At 42.5% G+C, this 18,386-nt stretch overlaps 1 protein-coding gene across 3 annotated transcripts in view; it reads left to right on the top strand.

Annotated features, from left to right (window-relative positions):
- Positions 1-16,107, top strand: part of MAPK14 (mitogen-activated protein kinase 14) — a 72,671-nt gene extending 56,564 nt beyond the window's left edge. For 2 of the 3 annotated variants that reach the window (XM_020875791.2, XM_020875793.2), the window contains exons 9-12: positions 1,857-1,936; positions 7,903-7,981; positions 12,563-12,736; positions 13,722-16,107. In XM_020875791.2, coding sequence (XP_020731450.1) covers positions 1,857-1,936; positions 7,903-7,981; positions 12,563-12,736; positions 13,722-13,789 — 401 coding nt within the window. In that variant the 3' untranslated portion in view covers positions 13,790-16,107. Of the gene's footprint in view, positions 1-1,856; positions 1,937-5,688; positions 5,769-7,902; positions 7,982-12,562; positions 12,737-13,721 lie in introns of all 3 variants that reach the window. The other variant, XM_020875792.2, reaches the window with a different exon arrangement.
- Positions 16,108-18,386: the final 2,279 nt, after the last annotated feature.

The raw sequence follows: 18,386 nt of genomic DNA, 5'->3' as shown, positions 1-18,386 counted from the left end.
GAGTGGGTAGCCATTCCCTCCTCCAGGGGATTTTCCTGACCTAGGGATCAAACCTGTGTCTTCTGCATTGCAGGCAGATTCTTTATCATCTGAGCCACCACAGAAGCCCTTCTGTGAGTGGACTTGATTTTAATTTATTTTTTTATAGAACATATTGTTTGGGTCTGGGATAGGACTCTAAAAACTTTTACTTAAAGGGCCACCTGGTAAATATTTTAGGCTTTGGGAACCATACGGTTTCTGTTGTAACCACCCAGTTCTGCCACATAAGGTGAAAGTAGCCATAGACAGTCCATAAACGAATGGGCAGGGTTGTGTTCCAGTACAGCTTTATTTTCAAAACAGACAGCAGATTGAGGTTTGCTGACTCTTGTCTAGAATTTTCTTGCATTTAAGCCAATTTCATATCTGGAGGGGAGAAAAGAATAGGGCAAGTTATTATTGCGTAATCAATTCCTGTAACTCCGGCAACTATGGCTCACAGTGGCCATTATCTTTTACACTGTGCTGCCTTCATATTTCTAATCATAAACAGAAGTCTTTTCTTCCATTCTCCCTCCTCTCCATCCTGCTGTACCTTCTCAAATATTTTGAGTGCTCAGCATGTAGCAGATGAGAGTCTGAGCACTGGGGACGAGTGGTGAACAGGCAGAGTAGCCCCCCTCTCAGGTCAGTAGAGGTGACAGACAGTAAGCAAACAAAGCAGTTACAGGTTGTGAGGAGCTCAAGCGTTGTGCCAAGATGGAGGGTGACCAGGAAGGCAGTGCCTCTTCTGTAGCGTAGGGGAAGCTTCCCTGAGGAAGTGAAGGTTAAGCTGAGGCCCAAAGTTGAGAGCGAGCTAATCCTGCAAAACCTGACAGGTTTTTTTATGACAAGAGTCAGGAGATCGTCATCCTCTCTTCCTTTTCCCTCTGAATGTCAGTATAGACATGGATAACATTCAAGTTTCCATAAAAAAAATACTGAGAGCTATTTTACAAGATTTTTTTTTTCTCCTTTTATTTTAGGCAAGGCTAAAAGCAGAATAAGTGGAAAGTTTCTGATTTCCGGTCAGTACATGCACATGCATAGTGAGCATACATAGAAGAGTTGGTGACACAGTAAAGGCTTGGGTGTTGTGGCCCATTATGTAGAGCTCTGGGGGGGTGTGAGGTTCGTCGGCGCATTTGTATAAGGTCAAAGCCTTACGTTCTGCCGCACTCCTGGAGGCCTGTGCTGCAGCGGGGTGGTGGGGCCCTCTGCCGGCCACTGTCGCTCACAGACCGCTGCCTGCCACAGCCAGGAGAGGTTCTCGGGAGGGCCTCTCAGCTGGTTAGGCCCTGGGATCTTTGCAGGTCGCGCAGCCTGTCGTGTCACAGGCTCCGTGGGCCACGCCTTAGAGTATTCACAGGTAGGCTTGTGTATGTCCCAGCTCCTGTGCTGTCTGCTGCTTCCTTCTCTGTGGCCCTCTGCTGACTGGTGTTCTTTGCGTGACTGGCTCCTGGTGCTTTGGTGGAAGGGAAGGAGGTAGGTGTGGGCTGAGCGTATGGACTGAGTGCTGCTTCTATGTTTTCACCTGCTGTCTTTGGCAGCTAAGTACCCAGCCACAGCTGCTTAACTCTACTGACAGGGGATGTTGACAGATGCACAAAATAAATATAAGTTGGGTATGTGTGTGGTAGCTTTTGAAAATTTGTACAGGAGGAGCATGTTCTACTTGAAGTGACCATCCTGCAGAAACCTTGACCTAGATGAATTTACCATTTTGGCTTGATTTGGGGTTTTAAGTTTTTGTTATTGGGGTATTTTGTTTGTTTGTTTTGTTTGCTTTTCATTTTTATTTTGTCCCAACATTTTCCTTTATAGTCCACCATTAGATATTGATCAGTTGAAGCTCATTTTAAGACTCGTTGGAACCCCAGGGGCTGAGCTTTTGAAGAAAATCTCCTCAGAGTCTGTGAGTTGATGCCTTGATTGTAATTATCTGCCCTGCTGGGAGCCTCTGCCACTTCCCTTCTGTCAGTCTGTACTTTGACCTGGGTATGTTTGTAAGCACATGTGCCCTTTGTGTGCTGACTCCAGGATGAGGTGTGTGTGTGCGTGTACCTGCCTGCTCACATGCATGAGTGTGTTTTGTTTTCTCTCTCTCTGGGTACAGTACTAGGGCATGGGAGCTTGTGTTGGGCAGTACTATCACAGCAAGTGAGATCTGAGATTCTGATTCATTCCAGGAGATGGAAAATTTGTTGTCTCCATTCTCCAGCCCTGACATCATCTTTCTCAAAGTTGCACTCAAGGGCTCCTTTCACTTTTTTGGTTAGTATTTATCCTCAAAGCATGAGCTTTACCGTATATCAGTCTAGCTTTATCACTAAAAGAATGAAGAGTGTGTTGCCTGCACTCTCTTGCCCTTTTCCAGAAGTTACTTGCTTTTTATTGCTTTAGAATAGACAACTTGTACATCCTGTGTAAGGTGTCTGTCCTCCACAGGGGTCTGTGTCTACCCCGTCTCCAGACCATCAGAGGTAACATCCCCACTCCTAACACCTCGGATCCACAGGATGAGGGTTGTAAATCCTTCTCCCACAGCCTGCCTGTGTAATTACAAGTTTGAGTACCCTGAGAAAAAGCTTTGGAGCTAATGCCTTCCTGCTTCTAAGCAGGCATTTAGAGGGAAGCCATGGGAATGTGACTCTGGCTTACTTTGGCTCCTGCTGTTGGTCATTTTCTTGGGCCACAGACGTGAGAGAAATGAGGAAAGCCCAGTCTTTCTCCCGTTTCCCATCTGTCTGCTGCCAGGCAGTTGGATAAAAGGGAAAAAGAGCTGTGAGGCCAGGTTACAGTGCTGCCTTCTGGGTTCTCCTCCCAGCGTTTCTGACTGAAGGATTCCTTTGCCCTGTTGGAAAGCCTGCTGGGTAGCCAGAGGCAGGCTTTTCATTTGTTTCACTGACTTAAGATGAGGAAGCTAAATAAAGCACAGGGAGACTGGGACTTGCCCAAGTCACGAACCCATCACTTGGCAGAGCCGAGTTTACATCCCAGATGTTCTGATAGCATGTTCGAGACTTTAACCTCATGCGATTGCACACTGTTTTGAAAGTCATTGTCAGAGTTACTGACCAGAGTGTCAGCCAGAAGGAGTGTTTTCTTTTTGCTTTTTGAAATGCAGGAGCTGGATTGGAATGAATCAAAGAAGAGATGAGATGATGCTTAGAGAAGATGGTGCCTTTTTGTTTTAAATGCTTTTGCTTAGAAAGATTGCCTAATAGGACATGGGGGCGAGGGGGTAGGGTTAGGGAGGAGCTCAGTTTATTACTGAATAGCCTCATGAGATGGAGATAGCAAATGCATCCTCTGTCTGGGGCTGGCCACTAGCAGCTCTTTCTCAGTCTTCTCACCCACCCTTAGCCATCTGCCCTATAGATATGTGCTGTTAGTCAGAAGAAAAAGGGTGGGTATAAAATGATAATATTTACCTGTTGTAATCCTTTTTTTAATTGCCTGCCCTAGTAATGAAATGTATTTATGTGAAATAGAGCGCATCATACATTTCAACGTCTCTCGCATAGAGTTGAGCTTAATAAAATTGAGTATCAGAATACAGAAGTTAAATAACATTGCACCGAGTATAGGAATAAGAAAATGTGGTTTTTTTTCCCTTACGGTGAGTGCACAAAAACTAATTTAAACATTGAAAAGAGTAGACAAGATTAATTTGATGTAGGTAATACTGCTCAAGTACCAGTTTATCCTAGAAGCATGTGATGTGTGAAACATGATGTCTAAATTGTAAAGCCAAGTGAGTAAAATTGTTTAAAACTTTTCAACATGAAAAGAAAAATGTATTCGTGAAGGAATGTAGTAAACCGAGAAAGCCAATAGCTATTTTCCTTACTCCTGAAAAGTAGTGAAGTGATGCCATTATTATTGATTGATGGAATTCAGTCAATAAATACGAGAACATTCTGAGTAAGAGAGTATAGGAATAGTTGGACTGACTGAGAATAAATTAGAATGTGCTGTGAGAAAGAGGGTAAATGAGTCATGATGGATGTCCAGAGAATATTTTTTGGTTGGTGACCCAGTACCTATAGTAATCAGTGAAAGGACAAAAATAAAAAGTAAATCATATGAAGAAAACAAAAGCCCTTTCACTGACTCACTGTCCAAATTTTTGCTGAAAATATTTTCTTCCTGAACTCCTGACAAAAAGGGGATATAATAACCTATTTGACTAAAGAAGATAAAAAAAAACATTTCCCAAAACACGGAAATGTACAGACCAAGTTATTGTTCACAGAAAAGAAGAGAAAGGTGGCAGGATTTCAACATTTTAAATCGCAGCTGATACTACTATTGCTGGCTTAGTTAGTGACCCCCTTTTGTTTCTTTCTCTTAGCATGCAGAGTACTGTTTGTTATGTAATTTGTTTAGAGGTAAACCTGAATTTATTGAGAATGTTGGAAGAACTTCACACCATCTTTTGGATTTGCTGGCCTGTCTTTGGGCCAGGGAGCACGAGAGGCAGGGTGGAGCCATGGCTCCAGCTCTTTCCTAACAGCCAGCCTTGAACATGTGTTTGTAGTAATCTGACCACTAAGGAATTTAAGTTCTGAGGATGAGCTCAACTGGAAAGATCATTGAGAGAAGCCACAGAGAAGTGAAATTATTTGATTACGGTACTTACTGAAAATGGTGCTACAAGAGAAGGAGGGAATTAATAAATACCAAGAAAGGGGATATGAAAAGGTTTTTATTGTGCTGAGGATTTTAAAAATCCCACCACTCCGCTTTAGCAGCAACACATGATAAACTAACAGTTCCTGTGATTGTGTTAAAATTGATGGGCCAGCTAAAAGAGAGAAAGTTAGAGTGCAGTGTACCTATGTCCGCATACATTGGGAAAACCTCAGAGTTCTGCCTCTGTCAGATCAGATACTCAGAGTGTTTTGCCAGCTTCCTCCCGGATGTTTTTTAAGCGAAGTCAGTCTGTTCACCTGTTAAAGAGACTTGTGGGAGAAATCATTGTGGCATGCTGTAATACCATCGGCAGCTGTGACTTCTGTTTTGTCTCTGCTGTTAGCTTCTCATTTTCCCCCCACTTCCCCTTCACTTACACTGTGTGTTTGTGGCATGTATTTTAAATGTATCACTAACTACTGTCTTTAAAGCTTGGCCTTGCGTGTCGACACACATACCACCTTGGTCTTAACATTAAGGAGGGGTGGTATTTTAGAGAATCACCAGAACCTGTGCCACAGAAATTTAACCTGTACATGAAATGGTTACATTGGACATTTTATTTTTTCTGAAGTCGGATCAAAATGTTCTGAATCCTCTTCATTTACCCCACATGCAAACAGGTTGTGGCCATCAGTACTTGGAAACAGTTCTCTGGCTGGCATCCCGGGTCAAGGGGCAGTCTCTTTCCAGGGAGCGTAAATATTTCATGTTAAAGATCATGCTAAAACCAAAAAAAAGTTTTTCTTCTCCACTTGGCCCATCACTGGCTCCATGGCTACTAACTCTCATGCCATTCACAGATGCATGCTTTCACATGCAGCCTTGGGCTCTGACCTGGTTTGGGTGGGGTGGGTGGGAGTAGATTTTTTGTTTGGGGGTGGCTTTTTGGCCTTTCTAAAACTTTTTGAGTTGAAAGTTATTTTTTGCACTCTATGCTTAACAATGCCCTTGACTAGGCATCTTAAGATATTAACCAGCTTCAGCAGATTATGCGTCTGACGGGGACTCCCCCTGCTTATCTCATTAACAGGATGCCAAGCCATGAGGTGAGAACAAATTGACTGTTGAGGAGTATCTAATTCAGAAGGCCACATTCACATTTTATTGCCGCTGTATAACCAACACAGATTGTAACGTCACTGAATGTTTGCATGCGCCTCTAGGGCGACTAAGGCAATGACTGTCTATGTGCTATTACAAGACTTGACGTTTGGGATTAAAATGTCACCCAGTCCTGTGAATGGAGAATATAATTTATAGGCTTGTACATAGAAAATGATGTTATTTATGAATTTAGTGCTCAAGAGGAGGTTTGTGTTTTCCTAGGGTCCTGTGCCTACAGTCAGGGTATGCTACCATCGAATAATTTTTAATTGGAGGTGTATTAGCTGAAGGCCATTAGCACATTTTCCTATTTATCCATTTTCTTAACGACCAAAAGAAGAGCCTTTATTTAAAAACACCTATAAAATATCTAATGCTGAAAAGTTCTATATTTAAAATAAAATATGCAAATAATGTAGAAAACTAGGAACACTTAGAGAGCGTCAGGTGCCTTTTTTTACCAATGCTTGACTACTTAACCTAAGGCTACTTTTACCATCCTTTGTAAGATGTCCTTAATCTTTTTGGGAATCAGGTTAGCCACATGGCTTTATTCAGGTAGTCTTTTTATTTATCTTATTAGAGGTAAGACTGTTCTCTGTATGACATGGTCTCTCTCACCTCTGTTTTCCCTTTCTTCTCTCATCTACATGCTCAAGTAGGAAGGGATAACAGGCTTGTCAATAATTCAATTCCTAGAGCTTTCTTTTCCAATTGAAAAGATTCTCAGCTGCTTCTCAAAGTGGGCCTCTCCTGTTTGTTCTGCATACAGTGTTTAAGAAGGTGAAGTTATTAAGAGGAACAAACTACTATATATGTAAATTTTTAAAAATTTAAAAAGAAGGTGAAGTTGCCCTAGCAGCTAGAATTTTTTCTGACCTTTTTATGTGTGTGTATATTTTTGCCTTTATTCAGAGCTATCAGCCCTCGAAAGTATTTTAGCACCTTGAGTTCCTTAGAATAAAGTCCAGAAATTATCAAGTTGAAACATCCTTAGAAATTGAGAGCAGGCTTTCCTTTCTAAAGGCAACAGTGTAGCAGCTGATGTTTATTTGAGCTCTCCCTCTGAACCCAAGTATGGTGCTAAGGAGGGTATTGGTTTGTTATCACAAGTCCTCTCTCCTGCCCTTTGAGGTTGGCACTATTGTTAATCCCACTTTATAGATGAAGAACTCAAGACTTAAAAGAGAGTAAGTAATTCAAGTCTGTCCCACCCCAAGAACCAAACATTATAAAATCTGAATTTTATATATAATATTTATATATATTTTATTTATAAATATATAAATATATTTATATATATTATATTTTATATATAATATATAATCTGAATTATAAATGTTCTTTTGTGTCAAAATTTTAGTTAGAAGCTCTCTCACTAGTTTTATCTTGCTTGAGTGTCACGATAACCATATGATATAGGCAAGCCAAATACTAATAACTAATAGTAATACTAATATTTTAAAGATGAGGTCATTGATACACTAGTTAAGACTTTCCCAAGAAGATGTATCTTATAAGTGGTAGTATTTTTTTTAAATGTGTTTGAACCTCTTAGCATAATATAAAGCTTATGTTTATTTCCTTGTTACCAAAAGTATTTTGTTAACAAGGTTTAATACTGACATCCTTTTAATATACTGAGAGTCCCTGATAAGATCAGCTCATCAAAAGATGGTTGATCTTAGACTTTCTTTGGGAATACTAAACCCTATGCCAACTTCAGCTTTTTCAGGAAGACTGTCTCAGGAAGGGCTACTTCTCAGGTATCTTGGCCTCGTTGTTTTAAACTTCTGATCATGTGACCAGAATGCTAATGAATGGGAACTTAGCTGGTTAGCACTTTTGTTCACTTGAAATTTAACTGTGAGAGATAGCAGGAATAAATAAAGATGATGATGGTAAATAAGGTTAGGATGGCGGGAGAGAGAAGGCTGTGGTGAATATCAACAACATTCATAAACATTGAAGCTAGCAGACTTTGTCAGTTAACACTTGCTCTATGACAGGACCAGGAATCTTTGAGAGCAGTAAAAATATTGAACAAAGCCATTTTGAAAACCCTTTGTTTTGCAGGCAAGAAACTATATTCAGTCTTTGACCCAGATGCCGAAGATGAACTTTGCAAATGTATTTATTGGTGCCAATCCCTTGGGTAAGTTGACTGTATCTTCGTCTTGTGGATGTTGAATTGGCTGTGACATAAGTTAGGGATCCTTTTGACTAAATAATGTACTGTTAATTAAATCTCGGAAGGTGATAAATAATGCTATGTTATCCATATTTGTACTGTCAGCTTGTTTATCTCATGACATGCTTATATCATTTAAACATATGATCACAGAATTTGATGGGGGAAATAAGCGGGAACAGTGAAGAAAGGAAAGAAAGTAATGGGAACGCTGGGAGAAGAGACCGAGGGACACAGAAGGAAGAGAAACAGAGGAAAGCCTGTGACTCGGTCATGACTGCTGCTGTTGTGCGGTGTCAGCACTGAGGCTGGAAACAAAGCACAGAGTGTATTTAGCGACCCCACCCCGGTGCACCCTGCAGTGTGGCCCCCTCTGCCTGCAGCTCCCCAGGGCTACAGATCCTGTCATCCTCACGTCCTTTTCCCTTCTCTTGTCCTCGTTTGCCTTCAGACACCTAACCATTCTCTCTTCTTTGTGAAGCTTTGAAGAATGGCTCTATCTTCCTTCCTATCGTCACCATTTCCAGGGTCTTTGGCAAAGGGACTTGACCGTGGCAGCTGCAGGATGTGTACTACCTTGGCTGAAAAGGAGTTGCTTTGTTCCTTAAAACTGGGAGCTGTTGTGTACTTCTTTTGGTCCCCCAAAGTGGCATTTGCCTGAGGTTCTAATCCCCTGACTCTAGGAAAAGATGGGGGACAGTGCTATCCAAAGAAAGGCAATGTCAAAAAACATTCAAACTACTGTATAGTTGAGCTCATTTCACATGCTAGCAAGGTTATGGTCAAAATCATTCAAGCTAGGCTTCAGCAGTACGTGAGCTAAGAACTTCTAGATGGACAAGCTGGGTTCAGAAAACACACAGAGGAACCCGAGATCAAATTGCCAACATTCATTGGATCATGGAGAAAGCAAGAGGATTCCAGAAAAACATGTACTTTCTACTTCATTGACTATGCTAAAGCCTCTTGGACTGTGTGGATCACAACAAACCATGGAAAATTCTTAAAGAGATGGGAATATCAGACCACCTTACCTGTCTCCTGAGAAACCTGTATGCGAGTCAGGAAGCAACAGTTAGAACCAGACATGGAACAAATGACTGGTTCAAAATTAGGGAGTATGACAATGCTGTATATTGTCACTCTGCTCATTTAATTACATGCAGAGTACATTGTGCAAAATGCCAGGCTGGATGAGTCATAAGCTGGAATCAAAGATTGCCCAGAGAAATAATCAACAACCTCAGACATACAGATGTTGCCACTCTAATGGCAGAAAGTGAAGAGGAACTAAAGAGCCTCTTGATGAGGGTGAAAGAAGAGGGTGAAAAAGCTGGCTTGAAACTCAACATTCAAAAGACTAAGATCATGGCATCCTGTCCCATTACTTCCTGGCAGATGGGAGTGGAAACAGTGGCAGATTTTATTTTCTTGAGCTCCAAAATCAATGCATACAGTGGCTGCAGCCATGAAATTAAAAGATGCTTACTCCTTAGAAGGACAGCTGTGACAAACCTAGACACCATATTAAAAAGCAGAGATGTCACTTTGCCAACAACGGTCCATCTAGTCAAAGCTATGGATTTTCCAGTAGTCAAGTACGGATGTGAGAGTTGGACTATAAAGAAAGCTGAGCGCCAAAGAATTGATTCTTTTGAACTGTGGTGTTGGAGAAGACTCTTGAGAGTCCCTTGGACTGCAAGGAGATCCAAGCAGTCCATCCTAAAGGAAATCAGTCCTGAATACTCATTGGAAGGACTGATGCTGAAGCTCCAATATTTTGGCCACCTGATGCAAAGAACCAACTCATTGGAAAAGCCCCTGATACTGGGACAGATTGAAGGCCAAAGGAGAAGGGGCGGCAGAGGATGAGATGGTTAGACAGCATCACCGACTGAATGGACATGAACTTGAGCAAACTCCAGGAGATAGTGGAGGACAGAGGAGTCTGACCTGCTACCGTCACAGTCGGACACAACTTAGGGATTGAACAACAGAAAAATCAGACATGGCCCTCCCTATGACGAGAGTGGAGCAACGCTGTGATAATAATACTATCAACCTTCTTCTTTTTCTGAAGTTGTATCTTAGTAGTATGTTTTTAAATCTCGGTTTCAGTCATTCTGTTTAAGGGTCCCAGCAGCTGTGCTTCGGGTTTAGTTTCATCCTTCTGAGAGCTGACGACAGCCTCTTCAGAAGTTGGAGTGAAGGCTAAGTGACTTTACCTTTCTAAGTACTTCATCCACAGTGATTGCTTGAGAGCGGTTTAGTGTTGCTATGATAATTCTTACAATAGCAGAAATGCTCATGCCCTCTGAAGTGTTGAGCTTGTCGGCCTTGGAGATGGAGAATGTGTCAGGTCTCAGCTGGATCACGCTTACGTCTAAGAATAAATCCACGGACTCATCAGGGGTATACAGAATTCTGCCAGGGTTGGTTTGGGTTTGCATCTGCCCTGGTTTGCTCTCACTGGCTTTGTATGATTTATTTATACTGTATTATCTAGTTCAAGGGTCTGTGAGAAGCTCTCTTTGAGTCATTAAGGACTGTAGGATATTAGGAAATTATGTTGTAAGCTGGTAGCGTCCTTGTCTTTAATTCTGTTATGAATTTTTTCATCATCTCAGCTCATGTTTTAGACATGGCAGTGCTCACTGTTGATTTCCTGATGGTTGGGCTCAAAGTGATTTGTTCATTCATTCTTCCAGGGAAGGGGGGGTATGTGTGTCCCGGCAGTTTATTGGGGTCACTTCCATCCTGATAAGCATCCCCCTTCTCTGGAATCGTGACATTTAATCATTCAGAAAAACTGGATACCACTTAGCACTGTAGACGGCAAGTGAGCTGAAGAAGGCTTTGGGCCACCTGCTACCCAGCACTGCAGTTCTCAGTATTTACACAGATCTACCAGTCCACTGCCAAGTGCTGACATCATATAAAGAGTCTCTTCTTACAGGCAGAACATGGTGTAACCTGACCAGGAGCTCATGCCCAGCATGTTAACCCAGCAGGAATATACCAACAGTGTAAATATTGACAGCCCTTTTTTGTCCGTCACTGACTTCATGTTTCACCATTATTCTCAAAACATGAAGTAAAACTTAAGTTGCTGTTTGATGCGTGTGTATTTGTATCTGTCAGAATCTTAGAGGAATCTTTTTCTTAACCTTGATCTTATTTATCAAGGTGTTGGTTATAAGGACATAGTTCATTTTACCCTGGGGTGGCAAAGACTCTCAATCATATGATCAGTACAGCACCTGATGAGGTTATTGTTTCTAAGAAGAGAATATATGTCTAGGCAATTTTCTGAGTGCTTTAAGGTGTAAACTTATGAACTTGACACATAAATATTCATTTTGTTACTGTATTCCTTGGAAACCCACATTTCTCTTTTGGAAGAAATTCAACTCTGGAATTGAGCCTGAAGGATGGGAGTCTTTTACAACCTCCAGTGTACACAGTGTGGATCTCTTCAGGAAAAGGACCCCCCTCTCCCCCTGCCCGCCTTCACTACCCATCCCTGCGCCCTCCCACATTTAAAGATCAATCAATAATTTGCAAGGGCACAAATGCCTTTGTTCACAAAAGTGATCACTGTGGTCTTTTATTATTTGTCCTCCCAGGTGCTACCATTCTGAAACTCGAAACATCATCATTTATAAGAATTAGACGGGGGAAAAAACCCACAGTTCTGCAACCCCCCCAGCTAATGAAATAGTTGCTGGGAAGGAAAATCAATGGATGCTGAAAGCTATAAGTGAAAGAAACTGATACTCACCTAGTGCTGACAGGGTACTTACTTAAAGCAAAAAAGAAACAGCTTAACCCAGTGATGAAATTTAGCGTCATTATTAATGGGACAAATGGCCCTAATGTGCCATTAAGTACACAGCTTCACCTATGAAATATTTTCGCCAAAAATGTTTAACCCAGTTCTTAACAAATTTTAGAGTGACCAGGGTTTTCAGGAAATACAGGGGACAGAGGAAAACAAGGGTATGGATACATGATAGCACAGGACAGTTTTGTGGGGAAGTCTTTTCAGGTCAAAGTTAGGAAAAATAGGGTTAGGTCTAGAGTCTCTTCTAGAAATAGAAGAGACTAAGGAAACTCAACAAAATGAAATGCATGATCCTTAATTTGATCCTGGTTTGAACGAGTTACTAGATATAAAAAACAACTTTAAGATAATTGAAGAAAACTTAACATGACCTGGATCTTAGGTGATGTTTGGGGATTATATATTTGTCAGATGCAATTAACAGTTTTATGATTGTATAGGAAGCTATCTTTATGGTGAAATATTTAGAGGTAAAAATGCATGTCTGTAGTTTTATTTTAAAATGATTCAGCAAAATATGTATATATAGATAAAGATATAAAGGAAATAAAATATAAGTAATATATCTCAGAGCAGAAACTTCGGAGAATTCTTTGTTTGGGTATGAAGGATTGACACTCTGTGTTTGCTTAATAAAGCATAAATTTTTGGTAGTGTGTTAAAAACTCTTCATTCTTCCTTCCCACCTGTGGTATTGACAGCTGTCGACCTGCTGGAGAAGATGCTTGTATTGGACTCAGATAAGAGAATTACAGCAGCGCAAGCCCTTGCACATGCCTACTTTGCCCAGTACCACGATCCTGATGACGAACCAGTGGCTGATCCTTACGATCAGTCTTTTGAAAGCAGGGACCTCCTTATAGACGAATGGAAAAGTAAGTCATAGCAGGATGAACATCTAGCTTTTTGAGAACCTAGATTTAAAAATCTTTCCTAGGTGAGCCACTAACCAAGAGCTGTGAGGGTGGGGGGAATTTTTTCTGTTTATATCCAACTCATTAAAACTTGCAGTGAGGGTCTCTTCCGTGGAATGAGTATGTTCCTCTGTTGTAGATGATGCCTGTCTGGACCTTTGAGATGCTTCTGTCTGGTCTGATTTTGTGCACAGCCCCTCACGTCTGCATAGAGCTTTGAGGTTCTCAGAATTTCTGCATTTATACCATCTCTTTGAGCTTAGTAGGGAATAGGGAATTTTTACAGCTTTACAAACAACAGAACTTTACAAACAATGAAGAGCATTTATATCTTATCTCTTAGCTTAGACCTAGTTAAGGATACAGCCAGAAATGGAACCCAGGTCTCCTAGACCCAGTCTCATATTCTCTTCATAAAACACAAATCCATAACTTGAGTTAAATCCCAAAGCCAGGATAATCTGTTGCTGTAGCATATGGGGGACTTCCCTTGTCGCTCAGCTGGTAGAAGATCCACCTGCAATGAGGGAGATGTGGGTTCAATCCCTAGGTTGGGAAGATCCCCTGGAGAAGGGAAAGGCTACCCACTCTGCTATTCTGGCCTGGAGAATATCATGGACTGTATAGTCCATGGGGTCGCAAAGAGTCAGACAGGACTGAACGACGTTCACTTTCACATTGTTAGTACATTTCCCAAATAATTGGTTTGCTACTTTTAAGCATCTTCTCCAGAGAGCTTTAAAGAGGCACCGATGACAAAAAATTGTTCTTTTATATGCATCCTTGAACTTTTGGGTCATCACACGTTCACAAAAAGCAGTGAGGCCCGTTGAACCAGTAGCCTGGACAGGGAGGGGGGACGGTCTTGAGCTTAGAAGCTAGGGTGGCTTCCCAGCAAAGTGAGTGTCTGAACTCTCACATCCTCCTTTTCCTTCCTGGTTTCTAGGCCTGACCTATGATGAAGTCATCAGCTTCGTGCCGCCACCCCTTGACCAAGAAGAGATGGAGTCTTGAGTGTCTGGTTTCTATTCTGTTGATCCCACTTCACTGTGAGGGGAAGGCCTTTTCATGAGAACTCTCAAAATATCATTCAAGTGCCTCTTGTCGCAAAGATTTCCTCCATGGTGGAAGGGGTGTGTGTGTGTGCGCGCATGTGTGCGTGTGTGTGTGTGTCTGACTTTGTGGGAGGGTAAAACATGATGAACAAACTATCACAGTGACTCTGTGGAGTGACAGATGCTCTGTGGCAGCCTCTGCTTGCTCTTGTTCGTGAGAGGCCGCGAGGCAGGCAAGAGCTGCCACCTTGTATGGTTTGTTAAAAGCAAAGTAAAAAAATATTAAACATCCCAGACCCCAGTCATGCTTTTGCCATCTTGGCCTCTCCTGTGGCCCCGCCTTGATGCTGAGGGTTGGGTTTGACCACATCCCACGGTGGCACAGAGAGAAGGCTCACACCTCCTGGCTGCTTCACATGGGGAGCCATCCCTCATTCTGTGCCAGCCCAAAAGGACCAGCTGGCTTCTGTGCACTAAGTCTATGACTAACTTGCTTAGTGTGGTTCTCGGAACTCAGCAGGTATACCTGAAACCATTAAATATGTTTGTGCCTTAAAAGAAGAGAAGAAAGTGTGGTTAAGAGAGTGCAGCAGATGAAGTTCCGAGCCAGGCAAGTAGTCAGGCTGTCGGACGGCCACTTGTGAACCCAGAGGAGCCAGGGCGCCTTCGGAGGCACCACGTGTGCATGTGTGGGCATGCGTGTATATCCTTCCCTCTCCTCCTCCCTCACCCCGCCCCAGCCCCAGGTGCCATTGCCATTCCTCTGCACACCCCACCTTCAGTGCAGAGATTGCTTAAGTACTGGCCCCAGTAGTCAGAGCTGGTTCCTGCTGTCAGTGTCCCTCCTGTGTGCTCTTTATTCCTAGCAGAGTGATGATCTGTTTTGCACTTCTTGCTATTTGAGCATGCACGGCTGCTTGTCCTGTTCTCTTCGGGAGGCCCTGGTGCCAGGCAGGTTTGCCAGTGAAGACCTTATGGGTAGTTCAGAACCCGTGTCACCTCGGCTGATGCTAAGGACAGGTGACGTCATCCTCTCTTCAGCCCCCAGTACTATTTTGTGTTGAACACAAGTGATAACTCCAGGTGCTTTTGATGTGAAAACTATGAAGAAATGGAACAGATGGATGTATAGCATTTCCATTCTTGCCATCTGGTTTTCAACAACTATTTTTGGGGAGCCATCAACCAGGAAAGATCAGGGTTTGTCCCAGGAATATCTTAGACTTTGGAAAACAAGTCATTCTCTTCACTCCCAGTAACCAGTGCTAAGACATACTGAAAATCAAAGTGAAAAATAAAAGCTCATGAGGCCAGAAACTCCTTTTGCTATCCTTGTCTAAATATGATTATTTTTTAAAAAGCGATGAGGTATCTTTTCCACCCTTCTTTGGAAAAGGGTCTTCTTGGCAGCTTAACATTGACTTCCTGGTCTTGGTTTGGGGAGAAATAAATTTTTGTTTCAGAATTTTCTATATGGCAGGAATCCTTTGAGAATGTGATTCCTTTTGATGGGGAGAAAGGGCAAATTATTTTAATATTTTGTATTTTCAACTTTATAAAGATGAAATATCCTCAGGGGTGGAAAAGAGTTGTTTTCATAATTTTCTGAATTTCAGGCATCTTGTGATATATAAGGGCCCATATATTTAAACCTTTTGTGAAAGAAAAAAGTGTAGATCCACTTCCAGTGTTGGCTGTGTGACAGAATCTCATATTTGGGCCAAGATGTTTCCATTTCTCTGTCACGGTGCAGCACTACCTGCACTCCAGAGGGACAGGGTAGGACCCACAAGTCAACTGGAGCAAGAAGGAAGGAGGCAGCTGATGGTGATCACACCTCACCCAAGATCTGCCCCCTCTTTAAAGGAAAATGAACGCAAAGTCCTCATCTCCTTTATATGCAGTTCAAATCCTCATGATCCACAGCAAGATGAATTTTATCAGCCATGTTTTGTTGTAAATGCTAGTGTGATTTCCTACAGAAATACTGCTCTGAATACTTTTTTTCATAAAGGTCTTTGCACATGAGACCATATACATGTTAAGAGGCTGAATGTGCCAGGAGCCTGGACTCAGCTGGAGGAGCCTGTGGAAGAAGAGCTCCTTGGTTTCTGAGCACAATGCTCCCATCTCCTGATTTCTCTGAACAGGAAACAAAAGAGAGAATGAAGGAAAATGCCGTCTTATTTGTATTCATGAACTTGACTGTAATCAGTTATGCCATATAGGATGTTATACAATACCACTGGTTAAAATAAAGCCTATTTTTCAAATTTAGTGAGTTGCTCAAATTTATTATATTTTCCTCTTGATTGTTTTTGTTCAATGCACAATATAGCATTATATCAGTGGTCTTTCAGCTGCTGCCTGGCATATGTTTCTGAAAGATCTTAATATGACTCCTCTAAAATGTAGAAGACATTTATAGAGCTCCTTGTGCAGTTTATGATGAAGCAGATCAGAGTCTTCAATGTGGGTGGGAAAAGCAAAGGACAAATAAACAAGATATCACACTACAGTCTACACTTGGGTGTCAGAGTGGCCTCGGACAGAGGTCAGCATACTGGGGCCCAGGGACCAAATCCAGTCTACCTACCACCTGTTTGGGTAGCCCACTAAAAGCGGGCTCTTTACAATTTTAAATGGTTGAAGTCAAAAGAAGAAACGATATTTTTGTAGCATGTGAAAAATAATGTAAAACTCAAATTCCAGTGTCCATAAATAAAGCTGTATCAGAACACAACCACACATTTGTTTATGTATTGTCTGCGGCTGCTTTTCTGCTACAACAGAGTTGAGGAGTTGTGACAGAGACCATATGGCCCAGAGTCTAAACTGTTTACTCGCTACCTCTTTACAGAAGTTTGCTGACCCAGGCCTAGCATTTGAATTTCCTTCATCTGAAACATGAAGTCTGTTTTAAGTATGAGTTGTTTTCAGCTCTGACATTCTCGGACTATCTGTACAGAGTTATGCTTTTATTTAAAATTGTAGGGAGAAGTTTGGATGTGTACACTGTTCATAGACTTTTGAGCAAATGTATTTGATGACTCTTCTGTTGCATGGCCCTTGACAATATCCTTCAAAACTACTGGATTGCATCACAGGATTAGAGAGTCACGAGGTCTCACAGCTGTTCTCAGGGCCTGTATTGTGGCGCTTCCTTTCTCAGTAGCCCAGGAATGCTGACGGGGGTCCCAGGGTGGGTTGTGAGGTCCAGCCAGTGAGGATGTGAAGAGTGTGCAGCTGGGGGTTTTGTCCTGTGCTGTGCTGGTCCTTGACTGGCAGCTGGGAATAATGACAGGGATAGAAGGCAAACCAAGCACAGGCTCTTGTCTTCATTCTTACCCCCCCACCCCCAGTGACTTCTTAAGGGGGTGAGAGAAAAAGGACTCCGTTGTAGGAAATATTTTGCCTTTCCATACAAAATCTGCTGTGACACAGCCTTCCTCCTAGGCTGCTGAGAGCAGAGGGCTTGCTTAGCTCAGGGAGAGGGCTGGCACCAGAAAAATTTCACCTAAAAGTGAATCCACTTAAAATGGGGACCAGAGTTTCATTGTATACGGTAGGGATGGGCAGGGGGTGGGGGGGAGAGGAAGTCTAATGGGGAATTTCATCATGAAAACTGAACAGAATTATAAAAGCTTATAATTTCAAAAATATTAAAGAATTACATGATGATTTTTTTGAGTGAAACCATATTTAGCATCCTACAATATTCTTCCCATCTCGTTTTTGCAGCATAATCATAGAGGGAATTTTTTCCAAAATACATGAGACCTGGGACTTCCCTGGCTGTCCAGAGGTTAAGACTCCACACCCCCACTGTAGGGGGCACAAGTTCAACTGCTGGAAAGGGAACTAAGATCCCTCATCCTGCTCAACAAGGCCAAAAACAAACAAAACAGATCTCCCTCAGTTTTCCTGTGGACGGCACTCTCTCGATATTCACACCACTCTTTAATAAGTGATCGCCTCTCCCTTTACTGTCACCCCTGAGTCTACCAGGTCCCAGTTGCCAGTGGCTTTGCTTGAGATTGGAGCAATTTTCTAGCGTTACCTGTCAAGTTCATCAAATCCACTGTTTGCAAAATTTGCAGTTATTGCAATTAGTCTGTATTATGTTTGCTGTTTGTCATATGCTTACAATATGGTCAATTAGAGACTAACAAAAGACTAGAATGGGTAGGATGGGCACTTATGCAGCCCACACTGGACCTCGCCCAGGTCCCAGCGCCCTCCCCTGCTTTCTTATCATCGGGGATAGACACGCACCTCTGCCTGGAGAGAGGCAGGCCAGTGAAGGGCTGCAGCGGCCACTTTCTTCCCTCCCTTCAGTGCTTCTCTCCACAGCTTCATGTCACTTCCCCACCCCCTGCCCCCCCGCCATGGCATTGCTCTGGAGGCACGGTGCTTTCTCTGTCTCCTGGTCTTTGTAGGTGACAGTCCCTCTGCCTAGGACCCCCTGCCTTCTTCCCCGTTCCTCTGGGCTAACTTCCCTGTCACTCCCTCCGTAAGCCTTCCCTGAGCATCCCCAAGCTAGGACTAGGCGTGCC

This window comes from Odocoileus virginianus, chromosome 27 (genome assembly GCF_023699985.2).
Source record: "Odocoileus virginianus isolate 20LAN1187 ecotype Illinois chromosome 27, Ovbor_1.2, whole genome shotgun sequence".
Taxonomy (NCBI): domain Eukaryota; kingdom Metazoa; phylum Chordata; class Mammalia; order Artiodactyla; family Cervidae; genus Odocoileus; species Odocoileus virginianus.
Note: the sequence above shows the minus strand (reverse complement) of the source record. Positions and strands in the feature narration are given on the sequence as shown.